Genomic DNA, 19,701 nt, shown 5'->3' with positions numbered 1-19,701 from the left:
GAGAAATGAATGGGAAGTTAGAAATCCTTAAGAATGTATGAAAATATATTGTGATTGTCAAAATGCTATTTACTTGGTCAATCATCAGATGTATTATGAGATAACAAAGTACATTGATATTCATTTTCACTTTATAAAGGACATGAACGAGTTAAGGGAGATTATGGTTCATAAGGTGGCTTTAGAAGAGAATTTGGCGCATTTATTCACCAAATTATTGTCAAGATTACGGTTCAAGCGTTGCTTGAACTTGGCGAAATTCGTTGAAGAGTGGTTCAAGTGTTGGAGAGAGCATCAAGGTGGTTGATGGGTAAATTGGCAACACCGTTGATTTTAAAGTATAGGTGGAAAATTATGGTGTTGGTTTCAAAATTTTAGCAGAAAGATTCACGAGAACGCAATGTGTCCCATAATTTTTGTAGTAGCACAATGTGCTTTGCTTGATGGATATAAAAAGACGCTTTTCAGCCATTTTTGGGTATTTTAGTCATTGGAAAATTTTCTTGAAAGACAAATTTAGAGAGACAAAGAGAGATTATTAGGATTCATTATTCCAAGAATTTAAAGATTTTTAGAGGTATCTATGGAGAGTGAGAAACATCTCAAAATACGATGGATTTATGTGATTCGTATATCGAGTGGAGAAGATATTGAGAAACATTTGAGTAAAAAATAGGAGATATATCTCTCCAATTAGTGAGGAGAACAAAGATTAAAATCCTGAAAGGAATTCCCCCTGGAGACATGTGCATTGTTGTAGTTTATTTGTTTTCCGTTACCATTGTTTAATTACTTTGTTGATTTTTCATAGGCGAGTATTACAATTTTCGCCAATTGTAAGGACAATTTATTTTGTAGGGTGCACTCTTATCCCTTTGCGTTTTCATAGAGCTAGGGATTTTAATGAGACACCTTATTTTTATCTTAGAAAAATTGTGTTTGTTGGCTACTCCTTCCTTTGTAGGAAAGCTAAAAGCTCGAGGGAAGATTGCAGCCCATAGACACTGTTATGAATTTGGAAGAATATTTTTGTGCAACTTATCAAATAATCTCTTGTAATAAAATTTAAATTATAATGGATAGGGAGCTGCTCTTTTTTTAAAGTAGATTGATTTGATCAAATTAGATAAAAAATTTGTATACTCGTCTTTTTTATTTTTCTCCTTGTAATTTTGTTTATATTATTTGACATGTTAATTTTTGTTTAAGGTTATTTATTTAAGTTCTCATCGTTCTTTGTTCTACGATAAAACTCAATTGGGGATATATATTGTTAAAAGTAATATAAAAAATTATATAATGACACTACATGACTCAAAATTATAACATATATTATTAGAAGAGAATTTAAGATATGCAAAGCCATCTCATTATTTACACAACAAAACATGGAATATGTAATAACCAACAAAAATTGACAATTTGATTTAAAATATATGACTATCATCACTATAAAATTAAAGTAATTACACGACAAAAAAATGCTTCATTCTTTTCATGTAACCAATATATCTACAACTATAAGCATATTTGTTGTTGCACCACTAAAATTGATGCCTTGCAATCAAGATCTGAGGAAGCCAAATAATCTCCAACAGGACCCAACTCAGGAAACTCACTCCAATCTTGAAGCCCAGAAGTCTGATGAGAATCAATTCCATGTCTTCTACCAACTATAATAAAATCATGTTCATCTACCATTTGACGAAGAACATCAAGTGTTTGTGATCCACCCTCCACTTCTATTCCTCTAAATGTTACATTTCCCATTCTAGACTGTTCTAACTGCACATCTTTTAACATTGCTATATCAAGCATTGTCGACAAATTTTCCTTTTCCTTTCCACTTTTGTTCTTGTCTACAATGTGGTATATCACAAGCTCAATGCTAGTGACTCGTGCCGCCCGTTTCGCTAAACATAAAGCCTCTCTATCATCATTTCCACCCAAAAACACCAAGGCTAATCGAAGCGATGAATCTGTTGGATAAACGGCACGATTCACTAAGATTCCAACTGAGCATGGAGATTTGTCCAATACATTACAATTTATAGTCCTTATGTTTATATCATCGTATTCAACTTTGCCATCACTTGACCATTTTCTATGAAAAGGAAGGATGATAAGTGATGAAACCTTGTCCAATGCTAGGTGACAAATATCTTCATGCATTAAGTTAACTGGAGATATTGCTGTGTAAGGGTTTACAATTGCCGCACCTTGTTTGTCATGTTCATATAGTTTGAGACTAAGAATAACACTATCAGAATAAGAGTCATGCAAGTTTAAAGCAACAACTTTCTTCTTCTTGTGAGAAATGAAAATTGGCGAGTACCGTCCAGCTAATTCGATTAAATGCAATGCGTCTACGGTGACAGGATCTTCTACTATAGGGTAACATAGATCAATAAATCTGGTGATAAAAGTTACATGGTGTTGTTTATGAATGCAAACTAGTATCTTTAGTTCTGAGTTGGATTTCATATGAAATAGGTTTCTTTTTTGGTAGCCAACATATTTCCTTGAAGGATCATACAAACATTTTACCAACATGTGAGTCATGCAAATTGAAATCATGATTAATATCATAACCACACCATATGTTTTCGGGCTAATATCCTGCATTCACAAACAAGTATACATTATACACCATTGATCAATGTAAAAAGTATTCTAGAAAGAAAAAAAATAAGAACTTTTTACAAATTTTAGTACTTACATTTCTGTCCAATGCAGTAGAGTACATGGTTACTTCCACAACACCTTTGCAGTTCAAAAGTAGGGCAAGAGAGATACCATCTTTTAAAGGCATTTTGTAAAAGATTGAGACTAAATAACATGTTACCATTTTGACAAAGTAACCACTAAAGAAAACAAACATAACAATATCAAACGTGGGAGATTTTGTTAAATTCCAGAAGCCATATTCCATCTTCATTGTACTAGTAGTCATGAAAATTGGCAAAAACAATTTTATGCCCAATAAATGAACCCTTTTAATCAATGTAGATCCCAAGAGAGGTCCTGCAGGCGTAGCCAATCCGAAAATAAAAGGTAAAAAAATAGGACCTCTTTCTAGTTGTCCCGAAATCCAACACAAAACAAAAAGAGTCCCAATAACAATGTTGATGTAAATGTCCTTAACTTCTTTCCCTTCAGATGTATGTTCAACAATCCAAAACATGGTAGGACGATAGATAAACAAAATGAAGATAACAATGCCAACTAAAGATCCAAACCTTATAACAATTGGAATATGGTGATTGGTATTAATCATAATAGATGAAAAAGTTACAAAAACGTTACTGAATATGTCACCAACCAAAGCAGCAGATAATGCTAATCTTCCAAGTTCGGAGTTTAGAAGTTTAAGGTCATTCAAAAGAGAAACAATCACTACAAATGATGTTGTATTGTGTCCTACCATTACTATATCTCCTTCAAGAGTAATATTTTCAAGATCACTCTTACCCGCTAAATGACGGACAAAGAAACCAATTACCATAGGAGCTATCAACCCGAAAACTATAATCGCCCATCCTTTTCTTCCTGTTTTTAAAATCATGTTGAAATCCATTTTTACACCGGTTTCGAATAAGAATAACACATAACCAAGTGCTGCTATTGTTGCAAGTGTATCTTGACTTCCATAAGGAAACAATATTTTCTTGTAGTCCTCAAATACTGGCACCATTGGTCCTAAAATTAGCCCAGTCTAAAAAAAATAAACAATCTAACAAATTAATAATTAATTTCTCCGACTCATGCATGTTTATATAAGCTCATGCATGATCATATTATAAATTGAATATAATAATTTAACAAATATTCTTAATTTTATATATTAAAATTTGAATTATTAATAAAACTGCTTACCATCATCTGTGGAATGAGGATTGGCAGGCCCAATTTCTTGAGAGGAAAAGTCAAAGCTCTTGTTATGGCGTAAATTAGAACAACTTGAAGAAGGAATACCGGAAAAGAAGATTTTAACGGACTTCTTCCGATTTTGTGATCTCCCCATATCCCATCAGAGAGGATATTGGGAGGAACAATGATACAAGCATGATAATGTACTTTAAAACGACTATTTCTTATAAAGGATAATGGTTCATTTATAAATATCATTGTTTCAAATAATGTTTCGTTTAAATTTATTATCTCCATGACGAAACTTAAAATTCCCACAAAGAGAAAAAGAATAATTAAAGAGAAAGATACATGGATTAGGTGTATGTAATTAAGAATTAAGAATGTAGTTAAAAATGTTTAATAAGACCTAGTTTATAGCTTTGTTGTAAGTGAGGTAAAGTTTGTTGTCATAATGTTGTATTTTCGTGTAATTAGGAAATAAGCTAATTTGGGTAAGACAGTTAATAAAAAGGAGAACCAAAGTTAGCCAATAAATGAAGAGAACTGGACCAATCAGTTCAATGAGTTACCTTGAAGAAGGATCAAAATGCAAAATAGACAAAAGTTTGGATTAGAAATAAATAAGGCAGCGTGTGATACAGTACTTTGACTACGAAAAGATACGTAATAGACTTCACTACAGCGATGAATACAAAAATTATGAATCTGGAGCCGGCTACGTGTCATGTATATAGACACAACCTCGAATCAATCGACGTATCATATTTAATGATTCAGTGGGAGAGGGTACAGGAAGTTCCGATAGACCATCAGATTTTATATATAAAGATAATAAAAATATCTAAATATAATTTTTGTTTATTATTATTATTATTATTATCTAGTGACTGAGTCGATTTGCCACCACAATTTTATTCCTTCCTCCACTTTGCTTCCTCTATCATTATATATCATATATTTTATATTTTATTTTATTTATTACATAAAAACAACTTCTTCTCCCTTATCAGCTTCTTCAGGTCTCTTTTTACTAAATTCTTAAATATCATTTTTTCTTGCTTGATTCGCTTTATCTTATCCGTTTATCCCGGGAACTGCTTCCGGTAAGTTCTTGTTATTTTTCCGTTTAATTTTTCTCCCGGCGTTACTGTTTCTGTTACTGTTACTTGTTGTTAGTTCTTGTTTATTTGCAACTACAATTGATGTTGCTGATTCTGTAATTCAACTTTTCCCTAATTATTTTGTGTTTTTCTTCTTGTTAATTTTTCAATTTTAAATTTCCTTGCTATGAGTGTTGTTGTTGTTGATGATGATTTTTCATTCTAATCATGCATTCATACTTGAAGTTTAAATTATTACTATTTTGATTTTGAATTGACCCCTTGCAAGTGGATATTATTATCACCTGTGATTTTTCTTATTGGTTAAGTTTTATTAACTAATGCAGCCGGATATTCAGGAATCATGGCTAGAGTTTTGGCTCAGTCACTTACTGTTCCTGGCCTAGTGGCTGGGCAGAAGCTTAGTCAACATAAGGGATCGGGAAAGTCTAAGCGATCAGTCAAGACGATGTGTGCTTCGCGAACAAGCGGATTAAGAGTGCCAGGTTTCTCGGGACTTCGTACTATCAATCATTTGGATACTATGCTGAGACCTGGACTGGATTTTCATTCGAAAGTATCGATGGCAATTTCTTCACGGCGGGCGAGGGCTAAGAGGTTCATTCCTAGAGCCATGTTTGAGCGTTTCACGGAGAAAGCAATCAAAGTGATAATGCTTGCTCAGGAGGAAGCGAGACGTCTTGGTCACAATTTTGTAGGAACTGAGCAGATTCTTTTGGGTCTTATTGGTGAAGGAACTGGTATTGCCGCTAAGGTTTTGAAGTCTATGGGAATCAACCTTAAAGATGCACGAGTTGAAGTGGAGAAGATAATTGGAAGAGGTAGTGGATTTGTTGCTGTCGAGATTCCATTTACTCCCCGTGCAAAGCGTGTATTGGAACTTTCACTGGAGGAAGCTCGCCAACTTGGTATTCAACTATGCATTTGTTCACCTTCCTGATAGCCTAATTTATAGTTTGCAAAAAGCATTTGTATCTTTAACAGTGTTTTTGGTCTTATTTCCAATCCGTCTATAACACTTACTAGTTTTTTTCCGGTAATTGTTGCTTGAAATATAAGGTATAGGTGATTTAGTTGTGGTTCATACGTTTATCTACTTTACTTAAGGAGATGAGCTGCCTATCACAATTTAAAGAAAAATAAAAAGAAACCGTGAACTGAACCATAATGACCGTTTACTTATCCCTTGTATTTTATTGTGAGATTTATGTTAACTAGAAACCACATATTCCCAATGCAAGTGAATTCGTTAAATGATTGTTACGGGTATTTTTGGAAATATAATAATACTAACTCTTTTAAGTGCTTTTTCTTGGCCTTGATGATCTGGTCTTTTATTTCTTAAAAAGGACAGGAGAATATACTATCTAGCTTTGATTGTGTTTAAAAAAATTGAGCTACCGACTGTGATTTTTTTCAGTGGTTGGCTGTATTTGGGATATATTATATTCAATTGTAACTTTGTAAGTCTTAACTCATTAAAACTCTGAATCTTACACCATGAAAATTTCAGGTCACAATTATATTGGATCAGAGCACTTGCTTCTAGGTCTTCTTCGAGAGGGTGAGGGTGTAGCAGCACGTGTTCTTGAAAACCTGGGCGCTGATCCTACTAATATTCGCACACAGGCTAGTATTATACCTTTGTTTATATCTTTTTTTACCACATCAATGTTTGCATTTTTTCTTCTTCTTAACTTGCATTAGACTGATAATTTCTTTGGAATGGGCATAGGTTATTCGCATGGTGGGTGAGAGTGCTGACAGTGTTACTGCTACTGTTGGCTCAGGAAGTAGTAACAATAAAACGCCAACTTTGGAGGAGTATGGAACCAATTTGACCAAGCTTGCAGAAGAGGTAATGACAGTTCCTCGTTTTCTTCATGACAGAAGGTGGATGATACTACTTGGTGCATAAAAGCTAAAATGTTTATCATCTGTCCCTCAGGGAAAGTTGGATCCTGTGGTGGGAAGGCAGCCACAAATTGAACGTGTCACCCAAATTTTAGGCCGCCGCACCAAAAACAATCCTTGTCTTATTGGAGAGCCTGGTGTTGGGAAGACAGCAATTGCTGAAGGTCTTGCTCAGCGGATCGCTAATGGTGATGTACCTGAAACAATCGAAGGAAAAAAGGTTAAAAGAAAGAAAACATCTAACCCTTAGCGTTTTTAAATTGCCGACCATTTAGTTGAGTTGTTAGTCTATATTTGAGTACCATTATTTGGATGCGTTCAAGTAATTATGAAAATGTCCTGTTTTTATGTTACCTGGATGTTGGTAGTCTTTAGGAAGTGCTATCTCGTTTCAGTCACATGGTTTCCATTACTAATTGCATAGTGTAGGATAAGTATTATAATTTTTACTTGCTTGATTTTTGGGAGTGTAATATGATTTTGGAATAATGTGAATACGTTCTTTGCTCAATTGTTTTTGACATACAATAGTCTTTTATGGATATGCTTTTCTTCACTCTTTACACTATTAATCATCAACAAGCAAGGGGGTATTCAGGTCTCTTTCAATTATTTTCAAATTTATGGCTATACAACATCGATGATTAACTTCAATGTTGTTTCAATTGATTATGTACTTAACCACTGATAACTTTTCCATTATATTTGTTGACACATCCCTTTTTGAAGAGCCCTTTAGGCTTGAAGTGCATTAATGTGCTGATTTATTTTTACCATAATTTGAAATTCAAATATTATTTAGAAAAATGATGTTGTCAAGGATCAATGTCCGCACAAGTTGGCAAGGGAGACTTTGATGCCATGATATAATCAACTTCTCCAAAATCTTAAACTGTTATTTGAAGGCATGTGATAATGAATGATTTTATATATCCAACATATTCTTATAATATGCTTTGTTCACATGAACTAGGTTATAACCCTCGACATGGGTCTGCTTGTAGCTGGAACCAAATACCGTGGTGAGTTTGAGGAGAGGTTGAAGAAACTGATGGAAGAAATCAAACAAAGTGATGAGATCATACTTTTTATCGATGAAGTGCACACTCTAATTGGAGCAGGAGCAGCTGAAGGTGCTATTGATGCTGCTAACATACTAAAACCAGCTCTTGCAAGAGGTGAACTACAGGTAGTAATTTCCTCAAAGTGTTTAAAATGGATTTATTGCTTTTTGATTATGTCTTTAAAGTCATTGTGCTATATCCAAGCAGATGAAGTAATTGGTTTTTAGTTGGATTACATTAGCCACACTCTTGAAATTTTCCTAAGAAAAAGTTCGAACCTTCTCTGGTCATAAAACTTCTAGCAAATCCACATCTTCCGAAAAGAATATATGACATGTCTTCTGATAGTTTAGTGTGGTCACTAGTTGTTGCTAACTTGCTGGCTTGTAATCAGAATTAAAGAATATATGCTTAAGTATCAAACTAATATTGGAATTTTTAATGTAAAAATTAAAGTTTTGGCATTTCCTACTGTTTCAATCTTGGTTGATAATGGAATACCAAGTGGTCAATTTAGACACATTTTGAAGTGCTTAGTGCCCACAATATTCTCACTGTCATGAGTATCTTGTAAGTTAATCGGTTTGATGGAGTTCACTCTGCTGTTTATTGTTAAATTGTACTAAACAATGTTGACTTAAAATATTACTGCAGTGTATTGGAGCCACAACATTGGATGAATACAGGAAGCACATTGAAAAAGACCCAGCTTTGGAGAGACGATTCCAGCCAGTTAAAGTACCAGAACCAACTGTAGATGAAACCATACAGATACTGAAAGGTCTTAGAGAACGTTATGAGATTCACCACAAGCTCCGCTATACTGATGAGGCTCTTGTAGCTGCTGCGCAACTTTCGTACCAGTATATCAGGTTTGTCACGATTCGTCCATCCACTTTTCTATTTATTTTGCGTATCATTTATGCTGGTATAGATATCATTTCAATGTTGCATGTTTAACCGGAAATTTTCCATTGAAAAGTGATGTACATGCTCGACTTCTTGAGTTTAGTTGTTGTCCTCTATGAATCTCTCTGACTTTGCCTTGTCTAGCAGCTTAACCATCTAACCTACAATATTTTTATATTTTATTTATTTAAAAAAAAATTAAAATATCTATGTATCAGTACCCCTGGATGTTTAACATAGCTCTTTGGTGGCAATAGAATATAGTTGGATACGGGCAGTAAAAATATATCACAGATATCTTCATGTATTGAACTGGACTATTTTTATTACAATTACAGATATCTTTTTTCGCAAATTGTAATCATTGCTTTTCAATATATTTTGTAACGAGAAGCGGTCAATTTCTCTTGACACGTGCATCTATGTAAAATATGTTTCTTGTATTTAGGCTGAATCATGTCTTTAAATTTCAAGAATTTCCTATATTAATGTCATGCTGTAATGCTGTATTAATGTCATAAATATATGGACTCCTGGGGTTGTCATTCTATTACATCTGTTTGATTAATATCTATGTTATTCAAAATGCTCATCCAATCTTTTCAAAGTGATTCCTGGCGTCTAATAATGTTTGTTCTCTGCAGTGATCGATTTTTGCCTGACAAAGCTATAGATTTGATTGATGAAGCTGGTTCACGAGTCCGTCTTCAACATGCACAGGTATATTGTTTGTCTACCCTTTTACTAGCACTTCCAGCTTCAATTGTTTAGCTAATTGGGCTATTATGTGCTTCCAGTTGCCAGAAGAGGCAAAAGAACTTGACAAGGAGGTTAGGAAGATTGTTAAGGAGAAAGAGGAATTTGTTCGCAACCAAGACTTTGAAAAGGTAACTTCTTTCACTGAAGATTTAACTTCTAAAGTACTTAACATCAAACATTTTCAGGAAGATTGTCAACTACCTTTATACTACGAGATAATGTTGTTTGTCTAAGAAAAATAATACCCGTGCTCAAGTAAATATAAAAGGAATTCCTGAAATTTTATAGTTGAACTAGAATGATCCGTGCTTCTAGTTCATTGAGTTCAAAGAACACTTTAGTGTTACTCCAGTGCTCTGTTCCTTATTCGAATGTGCAATGTTTTGGTGTGACTTGATGACCCATGAATTTCTGAATAGGCTGGAGAACTGCGAGACAAAGAAATGGATCTCAAGGCGCAAATCTCAGCACTTGTAGAGAAAGGCAAGGAGATGAGCAAAGCAGAGACTGAGACAGCAGATGAAGGTCCTATTGTGACTGAAGTTGACATTCAACATATTGTGTCCTCCTGGACAGGTATTCCTGTTGATAAAGTCTCAGCAGATGAATCTGATCGCCTCCTTAAGATGGAAGATACTTTACACAAGAGAATCATTGGTCAGGATGAAGCAGTGGAAGCCATTAGTCGGGCTATTCGTAGAGCCCGAGTTGGATTGAAGAACCCTAATCGTCCAATTGCCAGCTTCATCTTTTCTGGTCCAACTGGTGTGGGGAAGTCCGAGTTGGCCAAAGCATTGGCTGCATACTACTTTGGCTCTGAAGAAGCCATGATTCGTCTTGACATGAGTGAATTCATGGAGAGGCACACAGTCTCCAAACTTATTGGTTCACCTCCAGGATATGTTGGTTACACCGAAGGCGGTCAATTGACTGAAGCAGTTCGGCGTCGTCCATACACTGTCGTACTCTTTGATGAGATTGAGAAAGCCCATCCTGATGTATTCAACATGATGCTTCAAATCCTTGAAGATGGAAGATTAACAGACAGCAAGGGTAGAACTGTGGATTTCAAGAATACACTTCTTATAATGACATCAAATGTTGGAAGCAGTGTGATTGAGAAAGGAGGCCGCCGAATTGGGTTTGATTTGGATTACGACGAGAAAGATGGCAGTTATAATAGAATCAAGAGCTTGGTGACTGAGGAGCTAAAACAATACTTCAGGCCAGAGTTTTTGAATAGGTTGGATGAAATGATTGTTTTCAGACAACTCACAAAATTGGAGGTGAAGGAGATAGCAGACATAATGCTCAAGGAGGTGTTTCAGAGACTGAAGGTCAAAGAAATTGAACTTCAAGTAACAGAAAGATTTAGGGACAGGGTGGTTGATGAAGGTTATAATCCTAGTTACGGAGCTAGGCCTCTAAGAAGAGCCATCATGCGACTTTTGGAGGATAGCATGGCTGAGAAAATGCTCGCTAGAGAGATCAAAGAGGGTGATTCTGTCATTGTGGATGTTGATTCTGATGGTAAAGTGATTGTTCTCAACGGTAGCAGCGGCACTCCAGAGTCGTTACCAGAGGCCCTTTCTATATAATGTGGTTGGTTACCTTTTCTATGATGTATGTACTTGATTTATTTAAAGCATAGCCATAGTCGGTTCTTCTTGTCAATAAATCTTTTATTCTATTACTGATAGGCCGAGTTACAAGGGAAAACCAAAAAAGGGTGTGTGAATGATGAAAAAAAATTGTCTATGGCACGCCCTGGACATGTTCATCACTTCATCTTCATCCATGGCTATTTCGTTGGAAGCTGGAGTATTTTTATGTTTCTCCGATAGAATATGTAATATAACATCCCAGCTTTGCTGTATAGTATTGCTATGGCATATTTATTGATCGACATGTAATGACAAATACTTGTATGACAACAACAAATTCAGGGTAATTAGATCTGTTTGAAATATGTGACCCAGTGTACAGTGGGTTACATGTTTTTCAGGTTCATGTCATAATAGGTTGTATTCTTAGTTTATGAGTCCGACTTTGTTCCATTTATCCTTCCTCTATTTACTATTCATCTATGAGAGAGATGAATACATGTGATAAACTAGTGGGATCCATGTTAATAAGTGGATTCATGAATAGGTTCTACTAATTTATTACTTGTTTTTTTTTTTCCTCATAAATTAACCGTAAATAAAAGGTGATAAATAATGCATTGCATCATATCTAGTAAACAAATACTATGGAATTACCTGGAATACCAATCCTATGTAGTAAACCAAATATTTACTTCCTAGCCCATTTCATATCTTGAAATTTTACATTTTGGATTAAACTTACCAAGACAAATCATAGAACAATTAAACTCTTATCAGCACCATATTCACATTATCTTTGAAATGATTTTTTATTAATAACTTTAACTAAATCCCTTCATTTTGAAGGACATGGCATTAGTGTTGATAGTTTTAATGTTGACAATCAAGTAAAGGAGAGAAAGAACAAAGAGTATGTTTTTTATTAGTACTAGTATATATTAACATTTAACAATATATTCACAAAAACATTCTCTAAAAAAAAAATACATTTGTAAGAATGTCCAGTAGTCCAAAGGGGTAAAATTCAATTCCAAGGTAAGGCAGTTTCAAAATGAATAAAGTTTTGTTTCATTATGTCTTAATACCTAACACTTGAGTTTACCTTGAAATTTACTAATTCTACTTGTGCAACAGCACAAGTCAGTTGACTGCATATAGTTAGCTAGCTTGAGGTTGTTTGATCAAAATCTAATTGTTCAAATTTTAACTTCAAAATTTAATATTAAATAAAAACCAAAATCTGTTTTAAAGTTTTGATCTTCTGAGATGCTGGCTACAACTATTGTGTACAGTTTTGACTGCACTATAAAATGTACATATAATTTATCAATAAAATAACTCTAGAACCAAACTTAGATCACAGCCAAAGAGGATAGATTTGATCAATAATAATGAGAAGAAAATAAAGTATCATCATTTTATAATCACTCATGCTTCAGAGTTTGAGTTTGCAAGAGAAGGGAAGTATATTAATCTGTCATTGAGCGAGCTTGCCTGTGTGTGGGGCTCATATTCCCACCACGGCTGATATTCAAAGAGGTTAGTGTCTTTTGGATTTCCATTGTCATGGCACTATCTACACTCCCTGATGATAGTCTTTTATGTGATTTTTGAAGATGGAGCTTAAGTGAACTACTACTCAATCCAGCATTCTTCCCACATATTGGACAAACTTTCATGGTTGGTCTCCGCCGCTGCCGCCACTCCATTGAAACTTTCCCATGCAGTTTTTGATCAAGTTCCTGTAAGATCTTTCCAAAACCGTCATTCGGTTGTGCTCTACGGTGAACTTTTTTCATAGTATTCCAAGCTTCTAATAATGTGAAATTCCTGCCTCACACATCCCATATATCACTTGCAGTGGCAATATTACACATACGAAAAGATATTAAGATTGCTTTATGTTTGCTAACAATGGAGTAGATAATTGTTACATAATTCACTAGTTGAAAATAACCTAACATAATTTGTCCTTGAGATTAAACTATATACAAGTGTTCCAAAAATATATTTTTATAAATAACTTTATATATATATATATATATATATATATATATATATATATATATATATATATATATATATATATATATATATATATATATATATATATATATATAACTCTATGGCTCCACAACATTAGTTTCAACTTTAGGCAATATTGTATTCATAGGTTTACTTACTTTCTTAGCATCAAGTAAGCCAGGACTACTGTGACACTTCTACTTTTCCCTTCGAAGCAATGAACTAGAATTCTCTGGCCCGCTCTTTCAACATTTTCTATAAAATCACAAGCTTCGTCAAATAAGATGCTGATGTTAGTATTCTCAGTGTCACATACCTGTTCAAATAGGGGAATGAAAAAATATTAGGATTTATTCCTTTAATCAGAATTTAAGAGACAGTTTATATCTTAAACAACATAATATTTATTGATCTACACAATAAGAAGCATAAGGCCTGTTTGTTTAAACTTTTGCGTAAAGTGATTTATGTTTGCTACTAATCTGAAAGTCACTTTTTTCTTTGTTTGGGAAGCCTCTCAAAGTAGTTTTTATAAAATAGCTAGATATCTGTTTTTTTCTTTCAAAATGAAAGTACAAGTGCTTTCTCTACATTTGAAACTCGGAGATGTTATACATAACTAGGGTGTTGAAGATAAAACATTATTCATGAACTTTCATGAACATGCATGTTCAAACTTGAAATTATAATATAAACAAGGAGTCAACCAATTCTCATGCAAACTTTTGCAAATATATCAGTAGAATAATCCGAGGGAAGTTAAAATAGAAATATGATAAGAAGACTCACAGAGAAATTTTTGTAAGTGAATATATCAGCAAATTGAGAATCTGATTGTCCAATTTCGTTAGTACACAAACACAAAATATGAGTGATTCCTAAGTGTTGCATTGTGTGTATAGATCTTGCAGATAGTACTCCACCGATGAACAAATAATTTGTAATAGCAGATGGTCTCTCTGTATTTGCAGCCTCAGATATCAATGCAATCCTTTCAAGGATATGCTCAAGTCTAATCTGAAAGTTAATAGAGTAAATAATTAATATAAATATGCATCCTCTATGAATGAATTGACTTATTCTACTTGATAGTTTAAAATCAGATACCTTCAATTCATATGCATCAACGACAGTGTTGCTATCACTCCCTTCAAAAAATCCTGAATTAAAATTGTTCTCCTGGCACAACTTGATAGCATCATTTTTGAGCATTTCATTCCAATGTTCTAATTCTTTATAAGATTCTGCATCAACCTAGAAAGTATGGTAAGAGTATAAGACAAAAGAAAAAAAATATATAATGCATGGTAAAATAAATGCTATCTTACATTGTAAAGACACCACATCAATTAAAGATTAGAAAAACAACAAGAGCATAAGTAACAATTTTCCATTGTCTACCATAGTTAAATTGGTCAGACACAGACTTGTCATAAATCATTTATTTTCCACAATAAGCATATGAATAAAAATAACAAACAGGGTACTAAGGCAATGTGCAGCAAAAGCAAGGCATTGTACTAGTATACAGCCTACGCTACCTAGAGACCAACCTTGGCAAATTTATGGAACTCACGGAGCTTAGCTGTAAAACGGGAATCATGCAATGGCTCCACACCCCCTTTGGAGGATTTTCCATGGCAACCTTCTCTTGACATAGGAGAAACAGAGTCGCAAACATTTCTATTGCCTGAGGATGACAATGCCCTTGGAGCAGAGTTTTGTGAGTCTGAATCACTAAAATCTCGATGGCTATCATTAGAAAATCTCCCCTTACTTGTTGAAGAGAGGCACTTACCAGTAGTTGGTGAAGGTGAATCTCCATTTTCAGACTCCCCCAATGATACTTTGCTCATTGTATTATTAAACAATCTTAACAAGTTATCAAGTTTCTGGTGAAGTGTAAGTAAGAATATATGAAATCCTTGCAGATCCCTAAGAGCAGCACGAAAACCACTGCGGAACTCCTGTACTATTGATGTTACAACACTTCCTTGTACATCAATTGTTAAAGTTATATCTTCTAAGGGAGGACTTCCTAATTTCCCTCCGGTTATATCATGTAACAGGCGAGAAGAAAACTCAGAACTATTTAGTACCAACTCAACCAACTTAGGATAGCTGACTTGATCAGCGGCACGTTTTACAGCAGGAGGACGGCGTGGAACACCAGAGTCAATAGCCACAATGTTGAAGCCAGTAAATATTGATTCTCTTGACATTTGACTTTTAAGGCATGTATAATTGGATGATTCTCTTATATGTAAAAGGTGAGAGCTTTGTGTTCTTATTCTATTATCATGAGAACACGATCTTGAAGTAGATCTTTTTTTTTTCTCAAGCCTACTAACCACCCCGGGCTCATATCGGTTCATTGCCAAATCAAAGGTTTCTCCTATTGTATCTAAATGTGAAGGGATTGCTTTTTCAGTTAATAACAAATTTGCAGGGTTCCCACGCCATCTAAGTTGACGGCATGGAAGCCTATCTTCATTTCTGATAACAAGATCTAACATCATTATCCTACCAAGCGCTGCAGACGTTCTTTCTGCAGAATCCCTTGATTCAAATGCACTAGAGCTTTCAAGTAAAGGTGAGCCATGTACATAACTACAAGAAGATTATGAATCATTAGACTAAACATCAAAAGTTAACATGGAAAATAATAACTCACAGAAAAACGCATTAATCGCTTGCATTTTACCGTTTTTCTAAGATATAGAAATATTAAATTTGATTTAGTTACTCACAAACAAGCAATGCCAAAACAAAAAACATCCTAGTTTTCAAACTATACATGTAGAAGAGAGCAAAAAAACAGAAATTAACTTTTGTTTATTGCCAAAATATTGGGACTGTTCCAAGAAATGACAAAAGTAACCAAACAACCAAATATAACTTTTGTTGCCATTTGAATCATGTTTGAAACCTTATAATATAAAAACTAGATTTGAATTGTACCTCATAAACAAGACACACCGGCTAAGCTCGAGTGCTTCCAAGAGTTCAGAACATGTTGTTTCACCAATTACATTACTCTCACAACTTGCTGCATCCCTTGCCTTTTCGGCAGCTTTCTTAATTTGGAGCCATTCTAAACTTGTATTGTGAATGACTCTAGCCTATAATTTACAAATAAAAGTAAAAGATTAATATGACTAACTACAGATTAACTTGCAAATGTTAGGGTTGAATCAAGTAAGAAGGCAACGACCTGGGGAGCTTGGACTCCCAACCATTTGGCGAATTCATATCCAAGTCGTTCAGACTGTGTTGCCATTCTTGACGAAGATATCTTTATGACCGCTGCTGCTTCTTTTGGAGAAGCATCATATTGCTCCCATCGACATTGAAAAGGGCAAAGAAGACAACCCCTCCAGAATTTACTGTGATCTATGTGGACACAAATGAGAAGAAATGAGCAGAAGCCATACAAATAAAACACAATTATTATAACAACCTAAACTTGATAGAAAATGATCATATATAGTTAACACCTAAACTAAGGCAGCTACAACATGGAAGCCCTCGGCAAAATTAAATGGAACACAAATTAATACCGAAAGAAGTTTATGTGCATTAGAAAACAAATAAAAATACACATATTGTTCATCTGCATAGTAACTATCTGTGCTTGTAAACAATATTATGAGCATATGAAAGGATAGAACCTCAAGAGATCTATTGACTTCATCCTCAGAATGTTGATTGCTACTGGTGTGCTCAATGTGATGAAGTGAAGAGAGTGTGTCCCAAGAAAAGGAGCCGGAGTCAATGTCCAACATTTCAGCTTTACCAAGCCTATCCCTCACACTAATATCATGAACCGTGTCAATTTCTGAATGCTCTCCAAAACTAGACACAATTTAAACAGTTAAAATCTACTACTACCATATACACTGAACAGTCAATGTAAATATAGTTTAGAAATAGTAAGATACCTAAAAGGTATGGTGGAAGAAGAGCGAGGGAAACCGGAATTGGAAGTGCGTTTGCGAACTGATCGAAGCCATTGAGAAACGGTTTGGGGCGAGTCGAATTGGTCTTTATCCTGCAATTTCATCTTGAAGAATTGAGTTTGTGTAGTTAGTATTTTGATTATGATAGAAAGGAATGAGAGGGAAAAGGGAAAAGATACCTGGTTATGCGGAGAGATAGTGGTTGGGGATGGTGCTTCACGGTGGCGGTGTTGTTGCTCAGGTGCTTCACGGCGGAGTTGTTGCTCGGATGCTTCACGGCGGTGTTGTTGCTGATTTGACATTGAAGGGAATAGCAAGAACAAAATAAGTAACGGTAATACTGCGTTTTGGTGATCATAGATCCTTCTAAAATAGCTAAATACAGTATGCTTTGAATTATTTGAAAATTATTAAAAATGCAATAAATTTTATTTAAATCTTTTACTATTAAAAAATAAAAAATTAATTGTTATGCACTCTCAAATTTTTTTACTCCATCAATTTATCACTAATCCATTTGTGTAAAACTTTTTACTTCATCAATTTATCACAATAATCCATTTATGTTATTTTACATGTGATTATAATAAAAATCAGGTTTCTCTAATAAATTAGTGCTTATAATTAACTGACAATAAAATATATTTATATTTATAGGTGTATTTTAATTAAATTCTAAAAATATATTTTATCTATCTTCAATTATAAAGATGCTTTGTAAAATAAATTTGTTCTAAGTTATAAATCAATTTACAATTCTTATGCAACATTTATAATTTTTTCCATGAGAGATATTAATGTAAAGTTATATATAATTTGTTTTTTCCATAAAATAATAATTAAGTTTTTTTAATTTGTGTGAAATGTCCAAAAACATATTATAATTTGAGATGGATGGAGTAATGAAAAACATTTAACGCATATTAAATAATTATGAGTGTTTTATAGTTTGAATTTTTTCGCATATTTAATAATTGTGAAAACAATATAACATCATTTGTTTTTATAATGAGTTTAAAAATAGTGCAATGTAGTGTAAAACAATTTTACACATACAACCAATAAAAATTCTAACATTTGTCATGTCATTTAAGTATTTTAAAAATAAAATTAGGATTTATTGTAATGCATGTCCCTTATTGGTTGACAGTGAAAACTATTTTACATTCATTAATTGTGTTTTTATAGTTAGATTGTGGGCCGTTTCAATTTTTTAAAAAAATAGATTTTTTTTTTGTATTTTTTAAAATAGATTTTACAAAACAGTTTTTTAAAATATTACCAGTTTTTTATTTTTTAAATGAAACACTAATTTTGACATTCTATAATATAAAAATACATTATTGAAGACAAAAATCTAGTCAAAATCTTAATTTTTTCAAAAAGTTGTATTTCAAAAATAATTTTTATAAAAATCTATTTGAAATAGCTTTAAAATTAAATGATTATTTGAAATTTTGATATCCAAAGAAAGTTTCAATAAGATGAAATATCTAAAATAACATTTTAAGAATAATTATTCAAACTAAATTTTCATTTGAAGCTTTTATGACAAATTTCTGCTGCACCCTGACAATATGATTTCGTTGTTCTTTTTCCTAACAACACACCCAAAAGAAAAAAAACTTCATCCTCATAGCAACCAACATCAATATTAATAACTACAAGGTTCCCTTGGTCAGATAAGTCAGTATGAAAATCTAAATACTGGTCCTTTGCCTTCGGGATAGGGGAAGCATGACTGAAGTCCAAGAGAGCTTCAAGAGCTTCTGTTGCAGCCACAGTTGGGAACTGACAATCTATTTGAAAATTAATTTGTTTCAAACCCCCCAAATTTGCCACATTGTATAGCAACTCAATTGAACACCAAATGTATCATTGGCATGTAAGCAATTATCAATCCAAACATGGACATCCGTGCCTGGTGGAATACGACATCCAAGATCAGAGGAAAACCAAACTTGTTTTGCAAAATGACAGTAAAGTAGAAGGTGCTCTGCGGATTTAAAGTTGAGTGACAAAAGAGGCAACTAGTATCTAAAGTCAGACCTTTCTTTTGAAGATTTACTTTTGTAGGAATGTTTTTTAACCTCCCTCCTTAAAAATTCTTTTACTCTGTTTTGGATTGGGGCATTCCACTTCCACAAGTTATCAGTTGAAACAATTGAAGGTCCAGATCTAAAACTAGCTCTCTCGATACTCAAGCACCGATAGATGGATCTAACCGAATACTCTTCATTCTTCTCATGATGCCAAATGATTCTATCATCAGGTTGTCTTCCAGATAAAGGGATACTAATAACATTGATAACTTCATCTGGTATACGATAGGATACGATCTAGAGGGGGTGAATAGGTCGCAAACGAAATTTTCTTTTTTAAAAATCTGTTTTAAAAATTGTTTAACTATGGCAAGCGGAAATAATTCAGAATCACCAATCGTCTATCCCGAACCGTTGTAAAAAAGATC

The 19,701-nt window shown here is 33.8% G+C and overlaps 2 protein-coding genes and 1 pseudogene across 5 annotated transcripts; 1 reads left to right on the top strand and 2 right to left on the bottom strand.

Moving 5' to 3' along the window:
* Positions 1-1,518: 1,518 nt before the first annotated feature.
* Positions 1,519-3,694, bottom strand: LOC131630494 (cation/H(+) antiporter 4-like). Its single transcript, XM_058901270.1, has 2 exons — positions 2,720-3,694; positions 1,519-2,619 (listed from the first exon to the last, which is right to left on the bottom strand). The coding sequence occupies exons 1-2, from the start codon at positions 3,692-3,694 to the stop codon at positions 1,519-1,521; spliced, it is 2,076 nt and encodes a 691-aa protein (XP_058757253.1).
* A 1,124-nt stretch (positions 3,695-4,818) lies between these two features.
* LOC131630481 (chaperone protein ClpC, chloroplastic) lies at positions 4,819-11,658 on the top strand. Of its 4 annotated transcripts, none has more exons than XM_058901254.1 (11): positions 4,819-4,976; positions 5,321-5,902; positions 6,508-6,623; positions 6,730-6,852; positions 6,943-7,128; positions 7,882-8,097; positions 8,627-8,844; positions 9,526-9,601; positions 9,679-9,768; positions 10,060-11,242; positions 11,341-11,658. In XM_058901254.1, the coding sequence occupies exons 2-10, from the start codon at positions 5,338-5,340 to the stop codon at positions 11,236-11,238; spliced, it is 2,769 nt and encodes a 922-aa protein (XP_058757237.1). In that variant the 5' UTR covers positions 4,819-4,976; positions 5,321-5,337; the 3' UTR covers positions 11,239-11,242; positions 11,341-11,658. The 4 variants fall into 4 exon arrangements, with proteins under 4 accessions (XP_058757237.1, XP_058757238.1, XP_058757235.1 ...); XM_058901255.1 differs by having other exon boundaries at positions 10,060-11,263; XM_058901252.1 differs by having other exon boundaries at positions 10,060-11,658.
* Positions 11,659-12,252: 594 nt separating this feature from the next.
* LOC131630482 (dual specificity protein phosphatase PHS1-like) lies at positions 12,253-17,565 on the bottom strand (annotated as a pseudogene).
* Positions 17,566-19,701: the final 2,136 nt, after the last annotated feature.

Source organism: Vicia villosa, unplaced genomic scaffold (genome assembly GCF_029867415.1).
Source record: "Vicia villosa cultivar HV-30 ecotype Madison, WI unplaced genomic scaffold, Vvil1.0 ctg.000685F_1_1, whole genome shotgun sequence".
Taxonomy (NCBI): domain Eukaryota; kingdom Viridiplantae; phylum Streptophyta; class Magnoliopsida; order Fabales; family Fabaceae; genus Vicia; species Vicia villosa.
The sequence above is the reverse complement of the archived record's forward strand: the minus strand, read 5'-3'. Positions and strand labels throughout refer to the sequence as shown.